The sequence below is a fragment of the Clupea harengus genome, chromosome 11 (assembly GCF_900700415.2).
Source record: "Clupea harengus chromosome 11, Ch_v2.0.2, whole genome shotgun sequence".
Classification (NCBI taxonomy): Eukaryota; Metazoa; Chordata; class Actinopteri; order Clupeiformes; family Clupeidae; genus Clupea; species Clupea harengus.
Window position 1 is genome coordinate 18,382,489 of NC_045162.1, and position 22,509 is coordinate 18,404,997.

The following is a 22,509-nucleotide window of genomic DNA, read 5'->3' on the forward strand; positions in this document are numbered from 1 at the left end:
TTTCCACTGTCCATTAAAACCGGTATTGTTAGAGTCATATTATCACCAGTGGAACCGGCAGACAATGTGATCTGAGAGCTATTTCAAGATAATTTCCATTCCTGACATAATACTTTCCCTTCATGAATATACATATAACTGAGTAACTGTGACATCGTCTCTGTGTTTCCATATAACTGCATATATCAATATCAAGAACATTTCTACATTTTATTATAATTTAAGAGAAAGTTTTTGTGTTATGAAAACTACATTTCAGAGACAGATACATTTTTTTGCCCATGATTTCTGCAGCTTACCTTTCCTAGCCTGTACTGGATGCTGACATATATTGGTTTACTGATGATTTCTGCAGCTTACATCGTGCAGCTTACTGAAACTGACTTATGTTACCCTAGAAACCTGCAAGTACAACTCCTACAGAGTCCAACTGAAGACTCCAACTGTCTCACAGTTCTATATCATATTCATTCATGTAGTTCCATATGTTCATTCCGGTAGTTTCACATCATTCATATATTACATATCCTGTTCATTCATAAAGCTCTATACTATGTTGATCTGATCTCACCTGCTCTTCCTCTCGTCATCGCTTCCGTCCACATTTCCCTCCCGCCACCCGTGGGAGAGCCTGGTCACCTGAAGCCTGGTGAAGTCCACCTCCTCCCCCTCTGTCTCTCGGTCCCAATCGCTGGGCAACGGAGAGGGGGTGGAAGTTGCAGTGGGCTTTTCTTTCCTCCTGTCACCTTTTTTCACACCCTCTCGCTCCTTCCCTCGCTCTTTTGCACGCTCCAGGAGGCTCTGCAGAGGAGAGTCCTTGAGCTGGAAGTCGCGTGGTGGCGGGGAGGGCACGGGCGGTGGCCTAGGGTGCTTTTGAGGTGGATACTGGTGTGGAGGTCCCTGGTACATCATATCTGGGGTGGACAAGCTCCTCTGGGTCTTCATTGGAGGTTTATGAGGTTTTTGATTAGGCACTCTCTTGGGCAGTTCTGGGTCTGAGAACGTGTGCAGTTCAGGGGACAGCCTGGGCTGTTCCTCCACGTTCCAGAACACGCCTCGGTTCTTATTGAGGGAGCTCAGCTTGAGCACGCGGTGGGAGGGTTTTCCAGGCCGACGGTTGCTGCTGTCCGAGTCCGAGTTCGATGAGGAGTTTGTGTTCTTGTGTCTTGGAGCACGACCAGAATCCTCCGATGCACGGCGTGATGTCTGATGTGGGACGTTCGGCTCGATGCTTATTGGTCGCCTCCTTGGTAGCCGTGGAGACTTCAGTTTACGCGAAAACCTCCGCAACTCAATCAAAGACTCATCCTCACCTGATTGGCTGTACCATGAGTCGCGTCTTGATTGTTTTTCCTCCGACTGGTCTGATTGGTCGGATCTGACTGATCTCTGAGTTGACTTTACCCAGAGGTTGTCTGACTGGCTGAGGTCAGGCTCAACACTGACGTATTCAGTGATCACTGAGAAAGTGCTGGGTGCTGATTCACTGGGTATGATCGCCTCTTCAGCGTATCCACTCAACAGCAAAGTATGAGGGGTGTTCGACGCTGTTTGACGTGACTGACTCCAGGTGACCCTCCTCTCCTGAATGCCAGGCACGAAAATCTCAGTCAAGCCCGCCAGCTGGCCCTCGCTGTTCTTCCGTGAGCCTGGATGTGTCAGCATCCCTGCCCTTGGATTACTTTGTCCCTTTCTCACTGGCTGTCCAAGATTGGCATATACTGATTTGCTGCGTGAGTCACTAAACTTGCACCGTTTTCCCGGTAACACTGTATCTGTGTTTTTTACTAATGTAATTTCCTCTGTTAACTGCTGAGGTGTAATCCTTTCCTCTGATTGGCTCTCCATTGGACTGACAGCAATGTTATCCAATGCAGGGCTGTGACTGGCCTGTGATTGCTCCTGCTGCACCATGGAGTCTGACTCCAATGTGTCCATCTGAACAACCTCTGGGCCTTCACTCACTCTACTCCCTCTCAGCATCCTTAAAGATTCCTGTCAGTAAAAAACAAACCTGTTTCTAATCATCACATGCTTGGCCCCATGAGTGGTTTGAGGTAGCTTTTCATTTCTAATGTAAAATTCAATGTAAAAGTGTCTGTGATTATACATGCTTCTTTCCTGCATCAGTCTTCAGTGAAACCTGCAGGATCTTGTAAAGGCTGCCCCCAAGTATTTAGTGTGTGTAATGTAGTGGTGCTTACCTGGGCACTTTGTATTGCAGAAACCCAAATTGAGCAGCACTCGGGGCTGGAGGTGGAGACAGCATACACACTCACAGCACAACTCAGATCACTCACGTCAACCAGGACAAACGAGTCTAGAGAGAGAGAGAGAGAGAGAGAAAGAACGAGAGAGAAAGAGAGAGAGAGAAAGAGAGGGAAAGAAAGAGAGAGAGAGAGAGAAAGAGACAGAGAAAGAGGGCAACAAAGAGAGAGAGAGAGCAAGAGAGATGGAGAAGAGGTTAACCTTTTGTCATCATATTTGTGAAAAAGATGGAAAAATAAAGATAAGCAGCGAGACAGATATTGATCTCGGGTCTTCTACTTATCCAGTCATTTTACTATTACTATGCCATTACTACATTAGCATGCTGTATACTATGACTGTTACTTCATACTGTTACTATGGTAACTCACAGCCGTCTTTGAGGGCAGAGCAGCGTGTTCTGTCCAGGGACAGTGGGGGGCGCACCACCTTCAGCTTCTCTGACCTCCTGTGGCCTTTGGTCACCAGCACCACATCAGTGAAGAGCAGAAGCAGAGCTTCAGCCTGGACGGGTCAGACAGACAGCCCACAACATCACAACATCAGACAGACAGCCCACAACATCACAAAATCAGACAGACAGCCCACAACATCACAACATCAGACAGACAGCCCACAACATCACAACATCAGACAGACAGCCCACAACATCACAACATCAGACAGATAGCCCACAACATCACAACATCAGACAGACAGCCCACAACATCACAAAATCATTCACTATCATAAATCCACAGGGACACTAAACCTAGTGCTTAAATCTTCTACTGTACTATGTGATTGACAGGACATTCAAAGAAGCTGTACAATTCTTTTTTTTCTTTGACTTTGTAACTTGTAATGTAATGTGTGGATGCCTCACAGAGGACATGCCTGCTGTAACCAACCCTGCTGTCTTTTCTTCCTCTAATCTTGACGGTGTCCTCCAATAGAAGCTTGCGGATGACTTCAGGGTCCGCCCCCCGGACAGGACTCATCAAATCAAACTGGCAGAACTCCCTGACATGCTGTGAGTGACAGGCACACATTGGTCAGCATCGTTACACACTCCAGGCTATACAGAGGCCATATCTCTTTATCTCTATTTCTATGTCTTGTTCCACTCGTTTACCTTGTCGATTTCTTCACTCATTCCTTCCATCATATCAAACCCCTCTATTCTCTGGGCGCACTGAAACAAGGCCAGCTCCTCGTGTCTCTGTTTCAGGTGATTGTCGATGTTGTCCACAAAGTTGTTTATGCTGGACAGCTGCAGGAAGTACCACACAGAAGGGGTCAGGAGACATCGTCAGTCTTTTACACAGATGTTACACAGGCGCTCCTCCGATGGCTGCAGAGTGATCAGTCTCGACCTCTTCAACCACCAAACACACTGACCTCAAGACAGAACAAACACTAGTTTCCTTACAGAACTGTAGCTACATGGAGCTCCATTTCAGAAACAATGACTCATGTTTCATTTGTGCGCATAAGTTGTCACAAGGTATGCGTGAGTTCCTATAAGAACATCATGAAGATCAGATAAAGATCAAGTGTGTCGCTTGTGCGATTAAAGTCTGACAATTATATGTTGATGCTATAATCCTTTCAAATAGCTCTTGCTCATCAAATAGCTCCTGCCTTGCTTATACCAAGAAAATCTCCATCAGTCACAGAGATGGGAGCTGAACCACAGAGTATCATCTTAACAGTCAGGAAATTCCCCAGATGTTAGCAAAAAATAACTAAATCACACGCTAGTGTAGCGCTGCAGTGTACTAATATAATACTGCACATAGGAACGTCAATACTGGGCCTTCACATTACCATCCTCTTGAGGGAGTCCTGAGTCTCAGGGTCCTCTGTGGTTTTCAGGATGGCCTTCAGCAGCAGAGGGTACTTAGTGATCCTCTGGTGTGGCTTCGCCTGCATGTCGCCCAATCGCATGCGAGAACACTGCGGATGTGTCTCCACCCACTTATGGAAAGAGGAAGGTTAGGATCAAGATCAGCTTTTGAACCAGTTTTACTTATTTATCTGAGTAAGGCACCACCCATATATCAGTGTGAGCGCATCACACTCTTTTCATCAGTTCTGTCTAATCATCAGGGCCTCCAGTATTTCAGACCTCTCAGAATTTTGGACCTAAAATGAATAAACAAATGCATAAAATCCTCTAACAAAGAATCAAGACACAAGAATCGAGTATGATCTTTTCAATATTCCTTCAGTCTCACGTCATTATGATGGGTCTGAAAACATTCTTATTTAGGATGCCTTAAAGGTACTGTGTGTAGTGTTTAGTGGCATCTAGTGGGGAGGTTGCTGAATTGCAACCAGCTGACTACCTTTACCTTCACAAGCGTGTGCGAGTGCCTACGGTGGTGTCAAATGGCATAACAAAGCCCTATGAAAAGGCCAGTGTTTAGGTTTGTCCGTTTTGGGCTACTCTAGAAACATGGCAGACTCCATAAAAGAGGATCCGCTTCCTATTATTCAAACTCCTCCCCTCTGGTAGACGTTACAGATCACTGTTCGCCAAAACCTCCAGACACAAAAACAGTTTCTTCCCCCTCGCCGTCTCACTACTGAACAACTAACCCACTGTAGCATATATATTTATATTTATATATTTATCCCTGCACTTCTCGCACTCTCCACTTCTTCTTTGCACTACTGTTGTGCAACATTTCACAGCTACTGTATATAGCCATTCCGCCTTGTACATACTTTCTTAAACTCCTTAGTCCATTGCACTGTTGCACTGTTTGTTTGTTTGTATTGTATTGTATTGTGTTGTATATTTTGTGTAAGCACACTGAGAGTCACTTTACCAAGTCAAATTCCTTGTTTGTGCAAACTTACTTGGCCAATAAAACCTGATTCTGATTCTGATTCTGATTCTATGTAGATATGATGGGCTCATTCTAAGCTTGCAAAAACACAATGATTCATAATGACAAGTAATACACTAATGCAAACATAATTGTGAGCACTATATTCCATGTCTACTAATAGATGCCACTAAAATCTATACACTGCACCTTTAAAGGACCATTATGTTATATCTAGAAAGGTTCAATTGTCTATTCTGTAGGCAATTATGAATGTGCATCAGAGCACCAGCAGTCAGGTGGTGCTAGATTAGCACTTCTGCACAGACTACCTCCACACTGGCCACAACATGGAGGCATCTGAATGTGATTGTTTGTACAGTTTGGTTGTTTCACAAACAGTGAGTAACATGTTAACCACGAGACCCTCAAGCCCCCCTGTTAGAAAAAAGCTGTGGGTTGAACTTGGCCAAGGCTAATTATAGAAGCAGAATCAGTCTGCCAGAAGACACCAGACAGCACAAACAATGGAACAAAAAAGACAACAGGAGTGTTAATATGAAAAGTAATTGCTTCACCCAACACCTACACTCGACCACAGCTACGAAAACCACAGCAACAGCAACAAGTCCACCAGAATCAAGCTGTATGGTGTGAGTGTGGTTGCTAAGTCATTCTGTATCTCACAGCAGTGAAGTGCTGGACAGCAATGGATGACGCTGAGTGCTGAGTAATGTTTTGTCACTGCTATCTTGAAACTGAGAAATGTGTTTTGACCCCGAAAAATCTCCCTTCTCTTCCATTTCTCTTATTTCAAGTAAAGCTAACTTTGGGAGTTTCAGTTTGATCAACTGCCAACTATTTATTCCTACAGTCATGCATCATGACGTGTGCATTTAAAATAATGAAAAAAGTAATCCAATGCATGTGTTCACATGCATTTACAAAGCACTCATATATTTTTGACTTTCTTGCCAAACCTGCTGCTGCATGCATCTTACGTAACAGTGAACTAATTATTGAATTTTGTAATTAATTAAAGTTCATTTTACTGTTAGGAAGGCGTTGAAGTGGGGGTTAGACTCCATCTGTCTGCGCGTAAAATCCACTGCCTTCTCCTCTTCCAAACAGTACTGGAAATAGGAAGGGAAACGCTCCTGAAACTGGGGGGGGGGGGGGGGGTTGCCAGGAAGGTAGAGAGACACATGAAATTTGCAGCAAAACAGACTAGACAAGAAACTAGAGATGGTGCTTTTTTATGGTGTCTGTATGAAGTTGTCTCTGTTTATTTGCAGGTACCTGCAAGCAGCCAGGCTCCAGCATCAGGGGGTCAAATGGGCGCCCCGTCTGTCGGGCCATCTGTAGCATGGGACGCATCACTTCTTGCCAAAACCGTTGGTGAGCAGCAAGAATGGATGAAAGGTTCGAGAATAGTTTTTCTGTCGTGACCTGAGAAAAAAAGGAAGATGAAGAGGCCTCACACCTACACACCCTGAGCTTATTTTCCACCCTTTCTGCAGATGTGTGCAGTGTGTGAGTTTTACTTTTACTTGCAGAATCAAACATTAGTAGCACAAAAGAACAAAACAAAAAACCAGAAAGAATGCAAATGTGAAAAAAAGAAGTGTGGTTTTAGAATGATTTTGACATGGAATTCCATGCAGTCCAATGGTGAGAAGTGATGTTCTACTGACCTCCAACAGGAACCCATGCTGGTGCAGGTTAGACAGCGCTGCCATCACCAGCTAGAGACCATAATTCATGTGTTGTAACAGACAAAACAGACAAAAGGCATAACATTTAACATTTACAGTAAATGGAAATTTGATTTGAGTCCATGAAGAATGACAGAGTACAGTTGGCTAATAGTATGTTAATGATTAATTTGCAACTAACACATTTGTGGCAGACAAATCTGTGTTACAACTAAGTCTTGATGTAAATATGATTAGTGCTAAGCCTTTCAAAAAGAAACCTCACGTCGGTGATGATGGAAATCTTGTTGATGTACGTGAGTTCAGTGTGCATAAACTCCCACAGCGCCTCCTGCTGGTGCCTCTGTGTCTTTGACATCATCTAAACAATATAAAACAGGAAATTAGGTTACTAACAGGCCCTAAAAAGGCCAGGTCTCAGGTTTAAAAAATATATGTTTCAGTCACCCCTGGGCCCATACAACATACAATATGGTCTCTCCGCATGTAAAAGTTTGACATTTATAATCATAAATCAGAAAATATTGTATAGATGAAAAATAAATCAAAAGAAGCAAAAATATATAATAATATATATTTATATTATAAGTATAAGCATATAAATAATATTAATAGTAATAAGAGGAGATTGAATATGGAATGTGTAAAAGGAGCAAAATAAATACAAATAAGTGGCTTTTCTTTGCAAAACAGCTTTCTTTTTTTTTTACACTTATTTCCCCTTTTTTTAGCATGGAGTTCCTTCTTTGGTTCCTTGCTGTTCCCCAATCATCTTCCCCATTTTTTGGTGGCGCTGCGTGTTACCCAGTGAGAATGCATACGTTTTGCAAGGGTTTCTTTCAGGGTTATTTCAGGTCGCTGAAACATATTTTTCAAACCCTCAGATAAGGACCTTTTAGGGTCCTGTTTCACCCATCATCTTCCGCATTTCTTTGTGGTGCTGTGTGTTACCCAGTGAGAATGCACTAGTTCTGTCCAGTTGTCTTCCAGTGTGTTGGCTGTCTTTTCTTCTTCCCATCTCCAGGTCAGATCTCCAGGTACTGCATAGGACTCCAGAGCCTGTTTCAGCCCCTCTAGAGATGCACGATCCTGGGGAAAAGAGGACCAGGCACAGGGATAATTACCAGGTCACATTATCAATCTGGAAAGTTTTAATGCCAGTTGAATTGTATTTATTTAAATAGATCCATTAACAGTATGCATTGCTTCAAGATGCTGCAGAACCCAATACTCCTAAGCCTGGCTAAGGACAGAGATAGAAAGAGAAGACACACACACACACACACACACACACACACACACACACACACACAAATACACACACAAATACACATTGCCTACTTAAAGCTGCACGTACCTCGGTGAGTGTAGTCTTGTCAGATGTTCCTTGTGCGAACAGGCTCTGGATCAGCGGTGTTCTGGGTTTGACACTGACAGCCGATGCCTTGCTTACAGTTCCAAAATCCACAACCTTCTGCCTGTGTTTCTTCTGGGTTTGTGGCAGAGGCAGCAAAAGTTAGTCAGAAATCAATGGCAAGTATATAAAAACTTTATAGTAGTTTTAATACTAATTGTTGTTACTGGGTTTATAGTAAAACTTCACAGTAACTGTGTTACAAAATGTTATTTTTCGATTTGAATGGCTTAGCTCAGGTATTAGGATGAACAATAGCTACCTTTATGAGTATGCAGTCACTTACAAGGTCCAGAGTACATGCAATGCTATCAGTTGTTACACATTCTTAACCAAGGCACAAACTTCTCAGGGACATTTGGCCTTTTGGCTTTGTGACTTTTACTCATTTGTCATTTGAAGAACAAATGCTTACTGTTCTTGTTAAATTTAGTTTAATAAACACATTTATTGTTTATTGGGAATTGATTTGCGTTGCATGTTTTTTTTTATACAGGTGATCAATACTAGTCAATACAAGCTTAACATGAGTGCACCTGTGGGCCCACAGTGTTGGATCTGTGCTTGTCTAGCGCCACCTGGTGGTCATTGAGTACATCTGCAGCTGGCATGACTCCATCCAACTCCACTTCAGCATCTCTATCTCCCTCGTTTGACGTGTCTGGCCGGGCATCCATCCTCTGGTTGTTGGAGGTCATATCCTCCAGGGGAAGGACACCATTTCCTGTGTTCTGGTTAGGTGCCTTGGAGGGATGGCTGTTGTGATTTGTTGTGAGAAATGCAGACAGATAGTGAGACTGTTAAAAGGCTCCCACGGGGCTTACCTTTCAGACAGGTGACTAGGTGCTTAAATATCAAGAGTCAAGAATGTAGATGAATATGTCAAGACGTAGCCCATGAAATCAGGAAAAAACAGCTCGGGCCTACACAGCAGCACCTCACACACACACACACACACACACACACACACACACACACACACACACACACACACACACACACACACACACACACACACAAACACACACACACACACACACAGACACACATACACACACACACACACACACACACACACACACACACATACACAGCCCGAGGTAGAAGCAGTCCAAAGACACCAAAATACCAGAGGTGCTGCCGGAACAGAAACCTAACGTGGCGGAAAAAATCAATGTAGCCTGAAGCCTGAAGTAGTCAAACTTTTGAAAACATCCTGTGGGAGTAAAGGTCACATATAGGCTGTACATCTCCTGACACAGATTAGTTTGCTCACAGTAATCACACTCATTTTTCAGGTCACAACCCTCCACCAAGCTAATTAATACACTGTCTCCATCCAGTCATTAAGACCTAGGGAAGACCACCATCAACAATCAGTCCACCATCAGCCTCTCAAGCTTGCATTCACAGCCCTGGGTTCTGTGACTGAGGCCTGGGAAATACTTAGGTATGCATCTGCAGTTTGTGATTCATCGCCTATAGGTCTCTGAGAACCATCTGTTTTTGATTGACGCAGCCCACACAAGTCTTACGCTCGTTCCTGGATGACAAGCTCAGAGAAGAAATAAACACCGAAAGAATGAAACAATGAGTGTTAAAGTGATGAGTCAACTGAAGTATCACTACACAGACATGAGCTAACAGACGTGACGTAGAGAAACGTCCTCTCTCGTATTGTTGTGTATGGTCTTTAAAAAAGCAGTTTTCAAATTAAATTAAATTCTCTCTCTCTCTCTCTCTCTCTCTGTGTCTCTCTCTCTCTCTCTCTCTCTCTGTCTTTGTCTCTCTCTATCAAAACACTCTGCGTTGCTTGCGTGATAGATTCCAACACGATAGGCTAATACCTTACAAGACACCTCAAACACACCAGAGACCATCAGTATCGGAGTCAAAGACACCTCCATGTTTAATCCGAAGCTTGGACCTAAAACATTTGTGTTGGTGAAAAAAGCCAAAGCCCCCTGAAACACACCTCACGCAAACCCAAGGCTCTCGTGCTGCCAAGACACCAAGAGTTAAACATGATCTATTAAGTAAACCTAACAGACAGACAACAAAGGAACCTAACCATATTCCCTCTCTCCTGATTGCAGTCTCTGCAAGAGAAGCTGTAAATTACCTGGTTTTCACCGTGTCCATGTCGCTCAGGCGATCATCTTTTCTCTCTAGGTGTCAAGTGCTCTGTCCCTGTCCTGTACCTGGCTTCCTGACTCTCTTCTCCCCATTAATTGGTCCCTCCCTCTGTTTCCCCTCAGTTCTCTCCCTTTCTCTGCTAACTGGCTGGACAGGACCGACAGGCTCTGGGGGAGAATGCCCGCCTCACCTCTCCTGGAGCTCATTAGCCAGCCAAGAGGGTTTGTCTAGTGAGGCGATGGGTGTCAATGATCTGCTCAGTCACTCGACAATGGCGCGCGTCCAACTTCTCTGACAATCTCAGCGAATCACAGCAGTCAGGAAGTAATGCTTTTTTTGCCAGGGCAGAGTGACGGAGCAGCCTAGGTCGAAGCAGACCCTGGAACGGAACCCGTGAGAACCTGTCTCAGAACCGACCCGGACTCCCAACACAATAACGCAACACAAGGCAGAACCAGTGCCAGTCAAGACAGGCCGCATGGAGCACCCCTGGTGCGTCACACGCGTGAATCACAGTTCCAGACAGACACTCTGAGCAAAGGTGCTGAGGACTACAAGCGTAATGAGGCTTCCAAAAGGCTTATGAGTCACTCAGGAGCTGATGACTTCAGCAGAGATGTGGAAACCACAGCGAGTGACTGTGTTTTAGGGCGTGGCTGAAGAAAGTAGTGAGGACCATTAAGTTAAATTGTTAAAGATTAGACAGGCAGAACAGGGCAAGTAGCACAGGCGCAGAGACACACACACACACACACACACACACAGAGAGATACACACACACACGCACCCCCCCCCACACACACACACACACACACACACACACACACACATACACATACACATACACACACACATGGACAAACACACGCGTGCATATACACATTTCCTATGTGTATGTGTGTGTGTGTGTGTGTGTGTGATTGTGTGTGTGTGACAGAAGAAAGGCCAAAAGGGGAGGAGAGACAGCCAAGAGGATGCAGAGGTGGGCAATTAGAGGTGGTAACAGCCGGAAATATATAAATATGTCACACAGACAATAAACAGTAATGCAGTTGGACTGCATACCACTTGGAGTACACATGCTTACCCACAGACACAACACACTTGCACACAAAAAAAGATTTCCTATAACTTCACAAATGCAATCTCTCAAAGTTTTAAATAAGGCCGTTTATTTTATGTGGTACAAGTACAGATTTAAAACAATATTGATGCTTAAAAAAATATGACTATGAAAATAGAATACTGCTCTGATGTGTTCTTGGGTCTGCATGGAACGTATATGACATGAAAAAATATTTAATACAATGATCAAAAATTCTACATTGCACCTGGCCTACTGAAACAGCACACTCATTTTGATTCAATTATCCAATCCAGTGCTGAAATACTCGTTTCCCACATACTCACAGTCTTTGGTGGAGTACTAGCAGTATAACTTAAACAACTTTACACACTCTATTCATCATTCTATTCATATTCCTGAACGACAGTGAAGGCTGATCATTCCCCAACCACCATATATAAATACAATTGAATTGAATTGAATTGAATCTCTACATCCCGCCTAATATTTCTCTGTGACAATAGTCTGGAAACTCTTGGTTGAAAACCAGAAAGGGGAGGCTGATCCAATCCCTTTCAGCATAGTTTTGACTCCGCAACACATCAAACCCAGTTCTGGCCCTGCTCAGAACCGGCTACAAACTGGGCTCAGTTATTGTCTGAGACATTACAGAGTGTGTTCCCATGCACCATTATAATAGACTTAGAGGTATTAGTCAGAAAAAAAAGAAGAAGAAAAAAAAATATATAGGGTATATATATGAGAAACAGATGATTGACATGTAATGCTTACAATTTTTGTCCAAGGGACAAAACATCACAGGGACAACTAATCTTTAACAAATGAATCTAGGATCACCCCTTCAAATCAAAAAGTCCAAAGAGTATCTAACAAGCAGGTTGTAATATCTCAGTAATTGCACAAAACTCTGGTAAGGGTGCCAGGACTAGATCATCATGTCCCTTGATAGTTTGATCATTCATACGTTGGATAATAGATAGAAAATACATACATGCAGTACATAAAAATGCATCGCCGTGACAATAGAATTCAGGAACATAAACATTAGTGTGGAATGTATTAATTTAAGAACACAGAACAAAAATTTTAAAGGTACAGTATGTGATTGCCTGAAAATCGTTCAGGAACTTTATACTGTTCCCTCAATAAGACAAAATAATATTGTATTTGCTTTGGTATGTTAGTAGAATAAAACTAATGTTAGGATATACTTATATACTTACAGTCCTACTGTACTGTACATGAATCTACAAACATTTATACACCAAAAGATTCACCACAAACAATAATTGATATGCAGTATTACACAGAATTTAAGCACCAGGCTTAGTAGGGAAGTAGCTATTTATGACAAGGTTTTTCTTACAAATGAATATTAACAGTGGCTATCAAAATTGAAGTTTGGGATTCAGGTGGGTATATTGACTACAATATCCATTCTATCTATTGGCTTACTAACAGAGGGGCTACCATAGACATAGGGCAACCCCACCCCATACACACACACACACACACACACACACACACACACACACACACACACACACACACACACACACACACAATTCTCTCAAGTCTACTATATGTCCAAAGCCAATACAAAAAGCTTGGTGCTGAGATCTCAGAGTGTATGTTCCATGAGATTCAGTTTGTGAGAACATTAGGGTATGGTGTCCCTCTACTTGATAGTGTGAGAATGTGTGTGTGCACACATTTTTGCACACATGCCTCCGTGTGTGTATGTTTCCACACATGCATCCATGTGTGTGTGCCTCTGTTTTGTATGAATGCGTGTTCATCATGCTTGCACTAGGCCGTATTCGATCTCCAGGCTCTCTCCGCACCCTCCCAGTCCCATCTCTCTCAGGGTGTCCAGCAGCTCCTGCAGTAGAGCCCGAGGGAGGGTGGAGGCGCCGCCTCGTATCCCGCTGTCGCTCCACAGCTTCAGCATCTGGTACTGGGCCTCATAGATGGAGATGACGTTGTCCCGTCTCGCCCTTTCGATGTCCTGCTCTTTCACGCCGAGACGACGGACGAGTTCTGTGACCCGAGCCACAGGAACCACCTCCAGAACTGAGTAGATGAATTTGTTGACTGAGGAGAGAGAGAGAGAGAGAGAGAGAGAGAGAGAGAGAGAGAGAGAGAGAGAGAGAAGAGAGAGTAATCAGAAAAAAAAACATGTACAATGGAGTCAGAGAAAGAGAGAGGAGTGATTGGGAAAGGAGTATAGATTGAGAGTGAAAAAGAGTTTAGGGAAACAAAAAAGAGCGAGCGAGACAAAGACAGAGGAGTAGAGCAAAGGAAGTGAGAGGGATAGATACAGAGAGAGAAAGCACAAACAAAACTTGTTTTTTTTATTACAATTAGAAAAAGTGAGGAAGTGCTCAAGGCTTGACTGTTATCTTCTCACACTCAACATTCCTTCCAAAGGCAACACAGGAAATGGTGACTACAGGAAGCATGGGGTTCCTCTTTACCATGAAATACACAAATACCAGCACACACACACACACACACACCGTAAATCATACTTCTATAAATATATACATCTTGCTCTGTTCCTCACATATACACCAAACTACACTTATAGACACACTTACAGACATACACACTCACCTCAAGAAGACAAACCCACACCTACAGGCACACACACACACTTACTTTTGATCTCTCGTGGTACGCAGTCAGGTAAAGCATTCTGCATCTCACTGTGGACTTCAGTTGGAATAGGAACACTCTCATTGTCACTGTTGATGTTGCTCTCAGCTGTGCTGAAGATAAGAGACTGAAGACAGAAAAGGCAACTAAGCATCTTACCACAGGCATAAAACACATCTCTCAGTCTGGACTACATGGTACTTCAACACTGACAGAAATCATCTATGATGGCTTTTTACCTCAGAGGAAGTGTCTAATTCACAAGGGTCAGGAGACTCTGAGCCAGCCGGAGAGTTTTTCGCCAGCTTCAATTTGCGTTTGATGACCATGGAGGTCACCAGAAATAAAATCACTGACACTGCAGTCACCACCGCAGTAACCACAACTACCAGAACAAGTGGAAGGGACACTGTAAACAATAGACATGCCACAGATTAGAACAACACAAGAAAGCATCTGAAACTTATTTGATTGATAAGACTGAAAACATTGTCCTTCCGTGGCTGTATCACAAATAATTCAACTTCTCAAAGAGATCCCCCACTTGCCTTTATTTTGATATAATAAGTTGACATGTGTGCCATACTGAGTGAGAAGCATATCATGAAGCTAGCATTTTCTGTCTTTCACGCTCATATACACATTACTCACACTCACACTCTCTCTCTCTCACACACACACACACACACACACACACACACACACACACACAGGCAAACACCCTGTGAAATACTATGGCTTGAGTCAGGTTTGAGTGAAGAAATACCTAGATCGTCAGGATGTTTAGTCTTCGGACCAACAACCGTTGTAGTCGGACCAGTGGAACAAAGGTGGGAGCATCCTGTGCCACACCTACAGAGACACACAGAGGAAAACAGGTCAGTTCCATTCAGATTCAGAATCATTGAGGTGTTTGCATGACATACAAGTACAGAAACTACCAAGAAGAAAACATGGATACGAAACCAAACTGTGTCTACTTGTGTTGACCAAACACCCAGTAGCAACAGCCAGTACAAATAGCTGAAAAATGAGAAGAACATTTCTGCAATCACAGCAAAACCTCAGACCTGATGGAATATCTGATGGCATCTTCCTTAGTCACGCTTTGGGTCTGGCCCAAAGCCAAAGCCAGTCCAGAGTCATTAGCTGGGTTTCCATCCAACGTTTTACTGCCAATTTTGACTATTCGAATAGGGAATCCTGAGTGGCAACACTTAAAATGCCCATAAAATTGAATAAGAAATTAATTCGCCAGAGGGAGGTGAAATAACTCCAAATTCGCATAGGGCACAATGCAACTAAGGCTGATGGAGGTTTTAGAACATGGTTCCATTAAAGTTGCCCTGACAACCTCACGTTTTGAACCCACAGCTGTTCAGAACTTCAATTTGCATAACACAGCGGATGGAAGTGTGAACAGACTCGCATTTTTTATCAGCCAAATTTTCATAAATGCACTTAAAATATTGAAATGAGCTGAATGAAAACCCAGCTATTGACAGGGCTATGCTCTGATTAGGCGAAAGTGTGTGCGTATGTTTGCATGTGTGTGTGTGTGTGTGTGTGTGTGTGTGTGTGTGTGTGTGTGTGTGTGTGTGTGTGTGTGTGTGTGTGTGTGTTTGTATGGTGTGTTTGGATAGAAGTTTGGATACCCAACACACTTGTCGTTGCACACTGTGGTACTTACTCCTTACAAAGTTTACAGGTTGTGGAGTTCACTTGATAATGGTTGTATTTACACTCGCATACTGTGTTGTTCTCTGGTTTACCTGTGAGGAAAACAATAAACAAATGAGGTGTGAACTAAAATGGCTTACTGTCAGCATAATGTCATAACTGAGCATCTCTGTCACTCTCTCTCTCTCTCTCTTTCTCTCTCTTTCTCTCTCAATCTCGCTCTCTCTTTATCTTTCACACATACGTATAAACACACAGGCACAAACATGCACATACTCACAAGGCGATTTTTCTCTCTCTCCAGAGCCGCACTTCTTGCAGAGACGACATTCGTGGTCTAGTTCATTAAGTTTATGTTTGTAGTAACGTGTCTTACATTTACAGACTCTGTCCGTCTTGCTGTCGCATTTGATAACTTCTTCTTCATTCTCTGAAAGAAGATTATAGAGAGGGGGTACAGAGACACAAGGAGAAAGAGAAAACAGAAAGAGGGAGGGAGAGAGAGAAAGCGAGTGGGAGATATGAATTCCAGTTCCAGTTACTACAGCAGAACATCACTGGTTCAAGCTCAGACACTTTCCTTGGCACTTGGCACTGTCCCTACTGCCACTGATTCGGGTCAAGACCCACCCCAGCCCACATCCCTTTCTACGCCAGAACCAAACGCTTGGTCGGGCTCAGTTGAGCTTGAACTTGAACTTCCAATTGTCAGAGTACAGGTGAGGAATTATAAACTATTCACATGAGTTGTGCAGCTGCTCAAAGAGTCCAGCTAGTCGGCATCCTACTCTAAAGAGCACCATCTGTGCACCTGCAGAGGTGCAGCTGTACACAACAAGAGGGGTCCTCAAGTTGTTCTCAAGCCTTATTTCCTCACCTTTGCATTTATTGCATTTGTTGCAGTTTGGATAGTAGTTTGCTGATTGCTGGAATGTCCCATTCTCGCATTTTGTGCACTTGGTCTGCTTATGTTCCTGGCATTCCTGAAGCAATTTAAATCCTTTAAAAGAGCAAAGAGAAACAGTTACACTAAATCACCAGCATGTTGGTCTAAACTTTTTCACTGTTTCACATAACACATATAAACTAGCTCCACAGAGACTTGATTTAGTTACCTGTGTATACTGATCAAATGTTTGTAATATTGGCATGAGGAAAGTGGAGAAATAGTTTTCAGAGGCATATGAGTGAAGGCAGAGTACAGTTCTTTAACTTGAGAAGGAAACTGAGATGGGTTAGACAGAGTTCATTTTAATGATGGATAAGAGTGTTGAGTTGATTTGGATAAAGGGTAATGTGAGTTTAGAACCACTAGTGAAATGGAGGTGAAAGGGGAGGAGAGACAGTTGGGTTTTTTAAGTGTGGGGTGGGGTGAGTGACAGCTGTCAATCATCCCTATGGGCTCCTCACAAACTTTGTTTAGAAAACATAATTTAATATTTTCAACAGCACTGGCCCATGGCTGTTGTACTGAACAAAAAAGTACCACCTCTATGCTCTTCTCCCAGTGAGTTTCCCACAGGAGTCCACGTGTGTCACAAGATATTACAATTCAAATCTTTTTACTAATTTAATGTATCTGTTCCCAAGTCTTCTTCTTGGCCACAAGCTTGGAAATCCTTTCCCAGATGCACAATAAGTGTCTTTCTACAACACTAAACACAACACTAACACAATTAAAATGTGTAAAGCTGTAATGTACCAAGGGCAGGGCCTAATCCATATCATTTTTATAGCTGCCGCAGTAATCTCCTTGAACTTTATTCCCAGGTACCTATATTTACAGTGCAAACAAGATTAGTTATAAACTATTCACATGAGTTGAACAATACAACTTGTCAGCATCAAATGGTAATCACCTGTGCATCTGCAAGGAAGTGACTACAGCTATCGACACACCCCACCCCTAAATGTCTCCCCCCAGATTGAGATATGGCTCAATGACCCATTATTCTTACCCCAATGGAATAACTGAGCTGGCTTGATCCAGTGTTTGCATACTGATAACATTTACCCACCCTCATACCAGAAAAGAAAGCCTTCATGTGCTAAATTTAGACACCTGCTCAAGGATCATTGAAAACTGTGAGGAGAGCGCACTCTTACCTGGAATGCACTTGTTACAGCAGAACTGTTTCCCAGAGTGAGGGTACTTATCTTCGTCACAAGTGACCTCGTGGCTGGTGTTGGTGGGAGTAGTATCTGAGGTCGAGCTCAGCCATGGCCCTGCAGCAGCCTCCAGCCTCATCAAAGCATGGGACTGGAGGACCAGAAGCTGCCGAGCAGAGGTTAAACAATTGTATGCATTAGGAAACTAGATAACTTGAATTACAATTTTCCCTCTGCTGCCAGGTCTACAGTAGGCCTTAACTGATAATGGTCACATAAGAGGCCCTATGTTGAATGTTGATTTGTCGTTAGCATACTGCAGCGCTGAAATTCATTTTAAATTGGCATTGTGGGCATGGCTTGATATTTAAAATAACAATAATAGTCCATGTCTCACCACGAAAATCAGAGGACACGGTCCAAAGTTGGTTCCCCGTGTTGACATCTGGCGACCTCTGTCCATCCTTGCATTATTCTGTCACTTTCAATCCATCTTCAAAAATAAACCAAAATTGAGACCGATTGGCAAAAAATACGTTGGCCTACAAGACTTTTAAAGACAACACAATATTGTTACTATGTTACTATGTTAGTTTCACTTGAAATGCCTTTACAGTTTTCTATTGCCCAGCCTGCTGATTTCCTGATACAGCCGAAGGTTTCGCAATATCGCAGAAATGCAAGCCGTGCTCGAGATTTTTCCCATAACGTTACATGTTCTACATAAATTATAGTTTACATATGATGGTCTGAAAATAAACTTTAACTTCAACTTTTTAAACATTGTATAACAATACATAGTTACTTTCACGTCGCTACATCCTAAAATAGTTTAAAAAGTTGCCGTAGTTATTTTCTTTACTTTCGATATCTTAGAGCTACACCCACACAAACCACATCAAGATATATATCTCTACTCCCACAGAAAAGAGGTAGAAATAACCAAATGTTACCTTTACAAAATATTGATCCCACAAAGAGCGACTCCAAATTAAAGGTTAATTCAGCGAAGAAAATTGTAAATGTCAACTGAGTCTCTTAAAACAAGTCAGACGACATGGAAGCACGGGCGTTCGGCTCAATTCCTGTCTCAGTGCGAAGCGAGAAACGGGGGCGTGAATAGACGAGAAACAGGCTGGGGCAATTCGCGGGACTTCTCGCCAACAACAGTAGCACTGGGAAGAAATGAGACTGCCCTGTTTACTCGACAATATGGCAAAGGTGTGGTGCAGTTGATGCATTACAGTTACACAAGGTTACATTTATTAATTTGACAGACGCTTTCATCCAAACTTTATCTCCTAATTCATGTACTTGATAGGCCTAAATCTGACCTGAACAATACTGATAATTAACTTTGAACTCCTGGCCTTGTTGTGGAATAACGGAGTCTTGCCTCTCTCGGCATAATTCCTACAACCTTCTTCCTCGTACGTTTCTTTTCACCAATTATCGTTACGTACCTGTTCAAATCGTAAAAACCTTATGCAATGAATGCACCCATTTGTAAAATGTTGCATATTCTATAATCCAGCTCAGTTTTTATACATTTAGCTTTGTCAAATAAAAAAGCACACTAATATTACGTTACGTTTTTAATAATTTAGAAAGAAATTAATCTAAATTCATACAACAACTTTTCCATTTAAAACACTTGTCCATTTAAAACATCCCCATGCTGATTGTCCAGTGGGCGGCTTTGACAGTTTCTGGTCTCTTCCAGTTTGCCCAGAGATGATCCTGTAGTAGACTTCTTGTCAGAGGGTCATCATTTATTTTCATGTAATCGCTCACTCAAACTGAGAAAGACCATAAAAACCTTTTAAGCCATTTTATTTTATTATTTTGCATATTATTTTGTTTGTTTGTTTCACAGCTTCGATCATTTTCTTTTGTCAGATTAAGGGAAGCAGACAAATGGATTACCTAAAATAGAATAGATTATATATATATATATATATATGTATATATATACACACTGTGATATCAATTTTCTCTTACCCCCGATCACCATCAGGACACAGAACACACTGTCTTTTACTTATTTCGTTATATTGCTTCATTTGTTTTCATAATTGATGTGAGGAATATATGTGTGTAATGTTTATTACAGGGGTCCATGTTAGGTATTTACATTCCCCTTGATAATGAAGTTGAAATGTACCTCTTCGTAACTGTTCTCCCTTCTTTTGAGTGAATCCCCTGTGTAATAGGTAAAGGAGGCCGCCTCACAGTTGCCCCTGTGGGCGGCCCTGCTGATACTGTCAGTATGCAGTAACTGCACACAGCACAGTGCAGTGAATCGTAAGGCTGTATAGGCTGCATGTGTAAGTGTGTGTGAGGGGTTGTTATCTTGGAGAATAGTTGTGAAGGTCAGGAGGTCAGTTTGGAGAGAGAGAGAGAGGTAGGGAGAAAGGAGGTTTTATTGCAATTAAGTTATGAAGTTACAGCTATTTTATAACCTATTTAATTCATTTTAGGCTTTTTGTAAGATTAATATTAAACTCTTATATTCAGTACCATATTGATATTGACCACATGATACCACTTCATAGTGTACAACATGTTAACCCTTCCCCGTGCCTCACACCCACTAGTCTGTATGCTACAGAAGAGGGAAGACTTTGACAGTCTGTAAAAACAATGAGTTGTTAATGTATCACAATCGCTATTAGTCATGAGTTTGTACCGTACAGATCTTCTGTATGATCCAGCATTCCTTGTCATAGTAGAGACTGCACACAAGTGGGTCGTGCCCTTGGGTTCAGCCGCCTTGAGCCTGGTGGAGCTGAACACACAGCACCAGGTGAGGGGTGGGGGCCCTGGTTGCTGGGGGCTCTGGGTTCACCCCTATGGGAGCTGAACACACAGCAACGGGTGGAACTGGATACCCACCAGGGTTGGGGGTCACTACGGCCAAACATCTCCTTGCCAGTGCCGGATGACCCAGGCCTTTATGATCAAGGGCTGACTGTCCCTGTACTACTCCTACTTCACTACAGACATTCACATCAAGCCTAAAACTACGGCTGCTGCCGAAGGCCAGAAAGAAAAAAAGAGCTGTGTGCTTTGCCAGAGCTGATATATGTTGGGACAAGGGGATGGACCGGGCCAAGGCATCAAGGCAGTCCTGATTCTCCTGGCCCGTGAGAGGTGATGGGTATGTCGACACTTCCCACCTGCTTATAAATGTATTGAAGGAAGGACCTGCAGACAGTAGTAGAGAGGGAACTCATTCCTGGGGTCCAAGCTGGATAAAGCCGTCATTTCACCACAGCAGTAGGCCCTGATTGCCCATGAGGCTGAAATGATCAAACTCTTGATACTTTGACACACTGAACTCCTTCCAAGTGTTCTGTTATTAATATCCCCCCCCCCCCAAAGGTTCTTCGACAAACACTACAAATGAGAAAGGCATAGTTCAACATAGTGGATTCTGAGGGCAGAATCAACCCCTGACAGCAAGGACTCAAGCAGTCTACCCTAGCCTTTAGTCTAAGCGATTCATTATATACCTTACACGAAACAAACCACACAGGATGCAGAGGAGTGCCTTTTATTAATAGATCCGAGCGTCAGCCTCACACACTCTATTTGCACACACACACACACACAAAACACAGGCACACACGCAACATTGTGCACCACACGAAGTGGAGCCAACTGAAAGTGGCTGCATCACATGACACCACCACCAGTTGATGCCATTTATGCTATTACATATTTAAGCCTCATTCCTAATAGTTTTCATAATATACTAATTATTAGTGTCCTTACTCTACTATTTTTCATTTAATTTCCCCCAAGTGTTATCATATCTTTTTTACATTTCTTTACTTCTTTTGCTTCTGTCTATACCTGTCTATACCTGGGTCGGCTCATGGCTGAAGACAGGGTGGTCATTTTGGAATGACACCAGAAAGAAATTTGGTCCCAAACCTCCCATTGGTTTCCTCTTAAGATCAAGATCAAGATGGCGCCTTTTACAGCCGCCACGGTGTGTTGGTGCGCACTTCTGTGTTTGTCTGTCTGTGTCTTTAATTCTGTTACACCAAGTCAATTTCATGTATGTGAAAATATACTTGGCCGATAAAAGAATTCTGATTCTGATTCTGATTCTCTTAACTAACTAACTCTCTTAACTAACAAGTTGATTCTGATTTGATAACAATGATTTCCTAAAGGGAAATCCACTCTTTCCTCTTGGTTACCAGTGAATGGTGACATTGTATACTTTATTTATTTTCCTGGGTATAATTGCTGCTAAAATCTAAAGTCACTTTCATTATGTCAACAAAAAACTACATGTTGCAGCTCTAGAAAAGTGTGATCGACCCCTGGTCCACTGTAACTAGGTTCAGATATTCTTGCTGGTTTTCAAAATTACACCTCCCATATAGATAGAGGCTACTTATTGGTCTGTACCACAGCAAGACAACATTTTTCTGACTGGCTAAAAGGAGGCTCAATTTGATCAAATTCTCCCATCCATCACTGATATCACCTAACCTAACCTATATACACTTTGCCTTTCTCCCTGCAATGTGCCCTTGCGTGAAATATAATAACAATCCACCTCATCTTTTTCACTGTAGTATAGCACTTCACTGTAGTATAGCACTATAG

At 42.7% G+C, this 22,509-nt stretch overlaps 3 protein-coding genes across 4 annotated transcripts; all 3 read right to left on the bottom strand.

The window, feature by feature from the left end:
* Positions 1 to 281: 281 nt before the first annotated feature.
* Positions 282 to 10,867, bottom strand: LOC116222428 (pleckstrin homology domain-containing family G member 6-like). Its single transcript, XM_042709211.1, has 13 exons — positions 10,336 to 10,867; positions 8,750 to 8,969; positions 8,157 to 8,288; positions 7,751 to 7,888; positions 7,012 to 7,160; positions 6,576 to 6,633; positions 6,384 to 6,533; positions 4,078 to 4,227; positions 3,383 to 3,520; positions 3,159 to 3,278; positions 2,640 to 2,772; positions 2,205 to 2,320; positions 282 to 1,995 (listed from the first exon to the last, which is right to left on the bottom strand). Exons 1-13 carry the CDS (start codon positions 10,353 to 10,355, stop codon positions 568 to 570), a joined length of 2,952 nt encoding a protein of 983 aa, XP_042565145.1. The 5' UTR covers positions 10,356 to 10,867; the 3' UTR covers positions 282 to 567.
* LOC116222394 (pleckstrin homology domain-containing family G member 6-like) lies at positions 2,915 to 6,985 on the bottom strand. 2 transcript variants are annotated; one of them, XM_031576212.2, is made up of 6 exons: positions 6,779 to 6,825; positions 6,384 to 6,533; positions 6,137 to 6,247; positions 4,078 to 4,227; positions 3,383 to 3,520; positions 2,915 to 3,278 (listed from the first exon to the last, which is right to left on the bottom strand). In XM_031576212.2, exons 1-6 carry the CDS (start codon positions 6,821 to 6,823, stop codon positions 3,036 to 3,038), a joined length of 837 nt encoding a protein of 278 aa, XP_031432072.2. In that variant the 5' UTR covers positions 6,824 to 6,825; the 3' UTR covers positions 2,915 to 3,035. The 2 variants fall into 2 exon arrangements, with proteins under 2 accessions (XP_031432072.2, XP_042565040.1); XM_042709106.1 differs by having other exon boundaries at positions 6,384 to 6,985.
* A 637-nt stretch (positions 10,868 to 11,504) lies between the features above and the next one.
* Positions 11,505 to 19,005, bottom strand: tnfrsf1a (tumor necrosis factor receptor superfamily, member 1a). The gene is made up of 10 exons (XM_012822871.3): positions 18,837 to 19,005; positions 18,281 to 18,376; positions 17,881 to 18,049; positions 16,652 to 16,774; positions 16,055 to 16,204; positions 15,785 to 15,866; positions 14,861 to 14,946; positions 14,334 to 14,503; positions 14,098 to 14,221; positions 11,505 to 13,530 (listed from the first exon to the last, which is right to left on the bottom strand). Exons 2-10 carry the CDS (start codon positions 18,344 to 18,346, stop codon positions 13,235 to 13,237), a joined length of 1,266 nt encoding a protein of 421 aa, XP_012678325.2. The 5' UTR covers positions 18,347 to 18,376; positions 18,837 to 19,005; the 3' UTR covers positions 11,505 to 13,234.
* Positions 19,006 to 22,509: the final 3,504 nt, after the last annotated feature.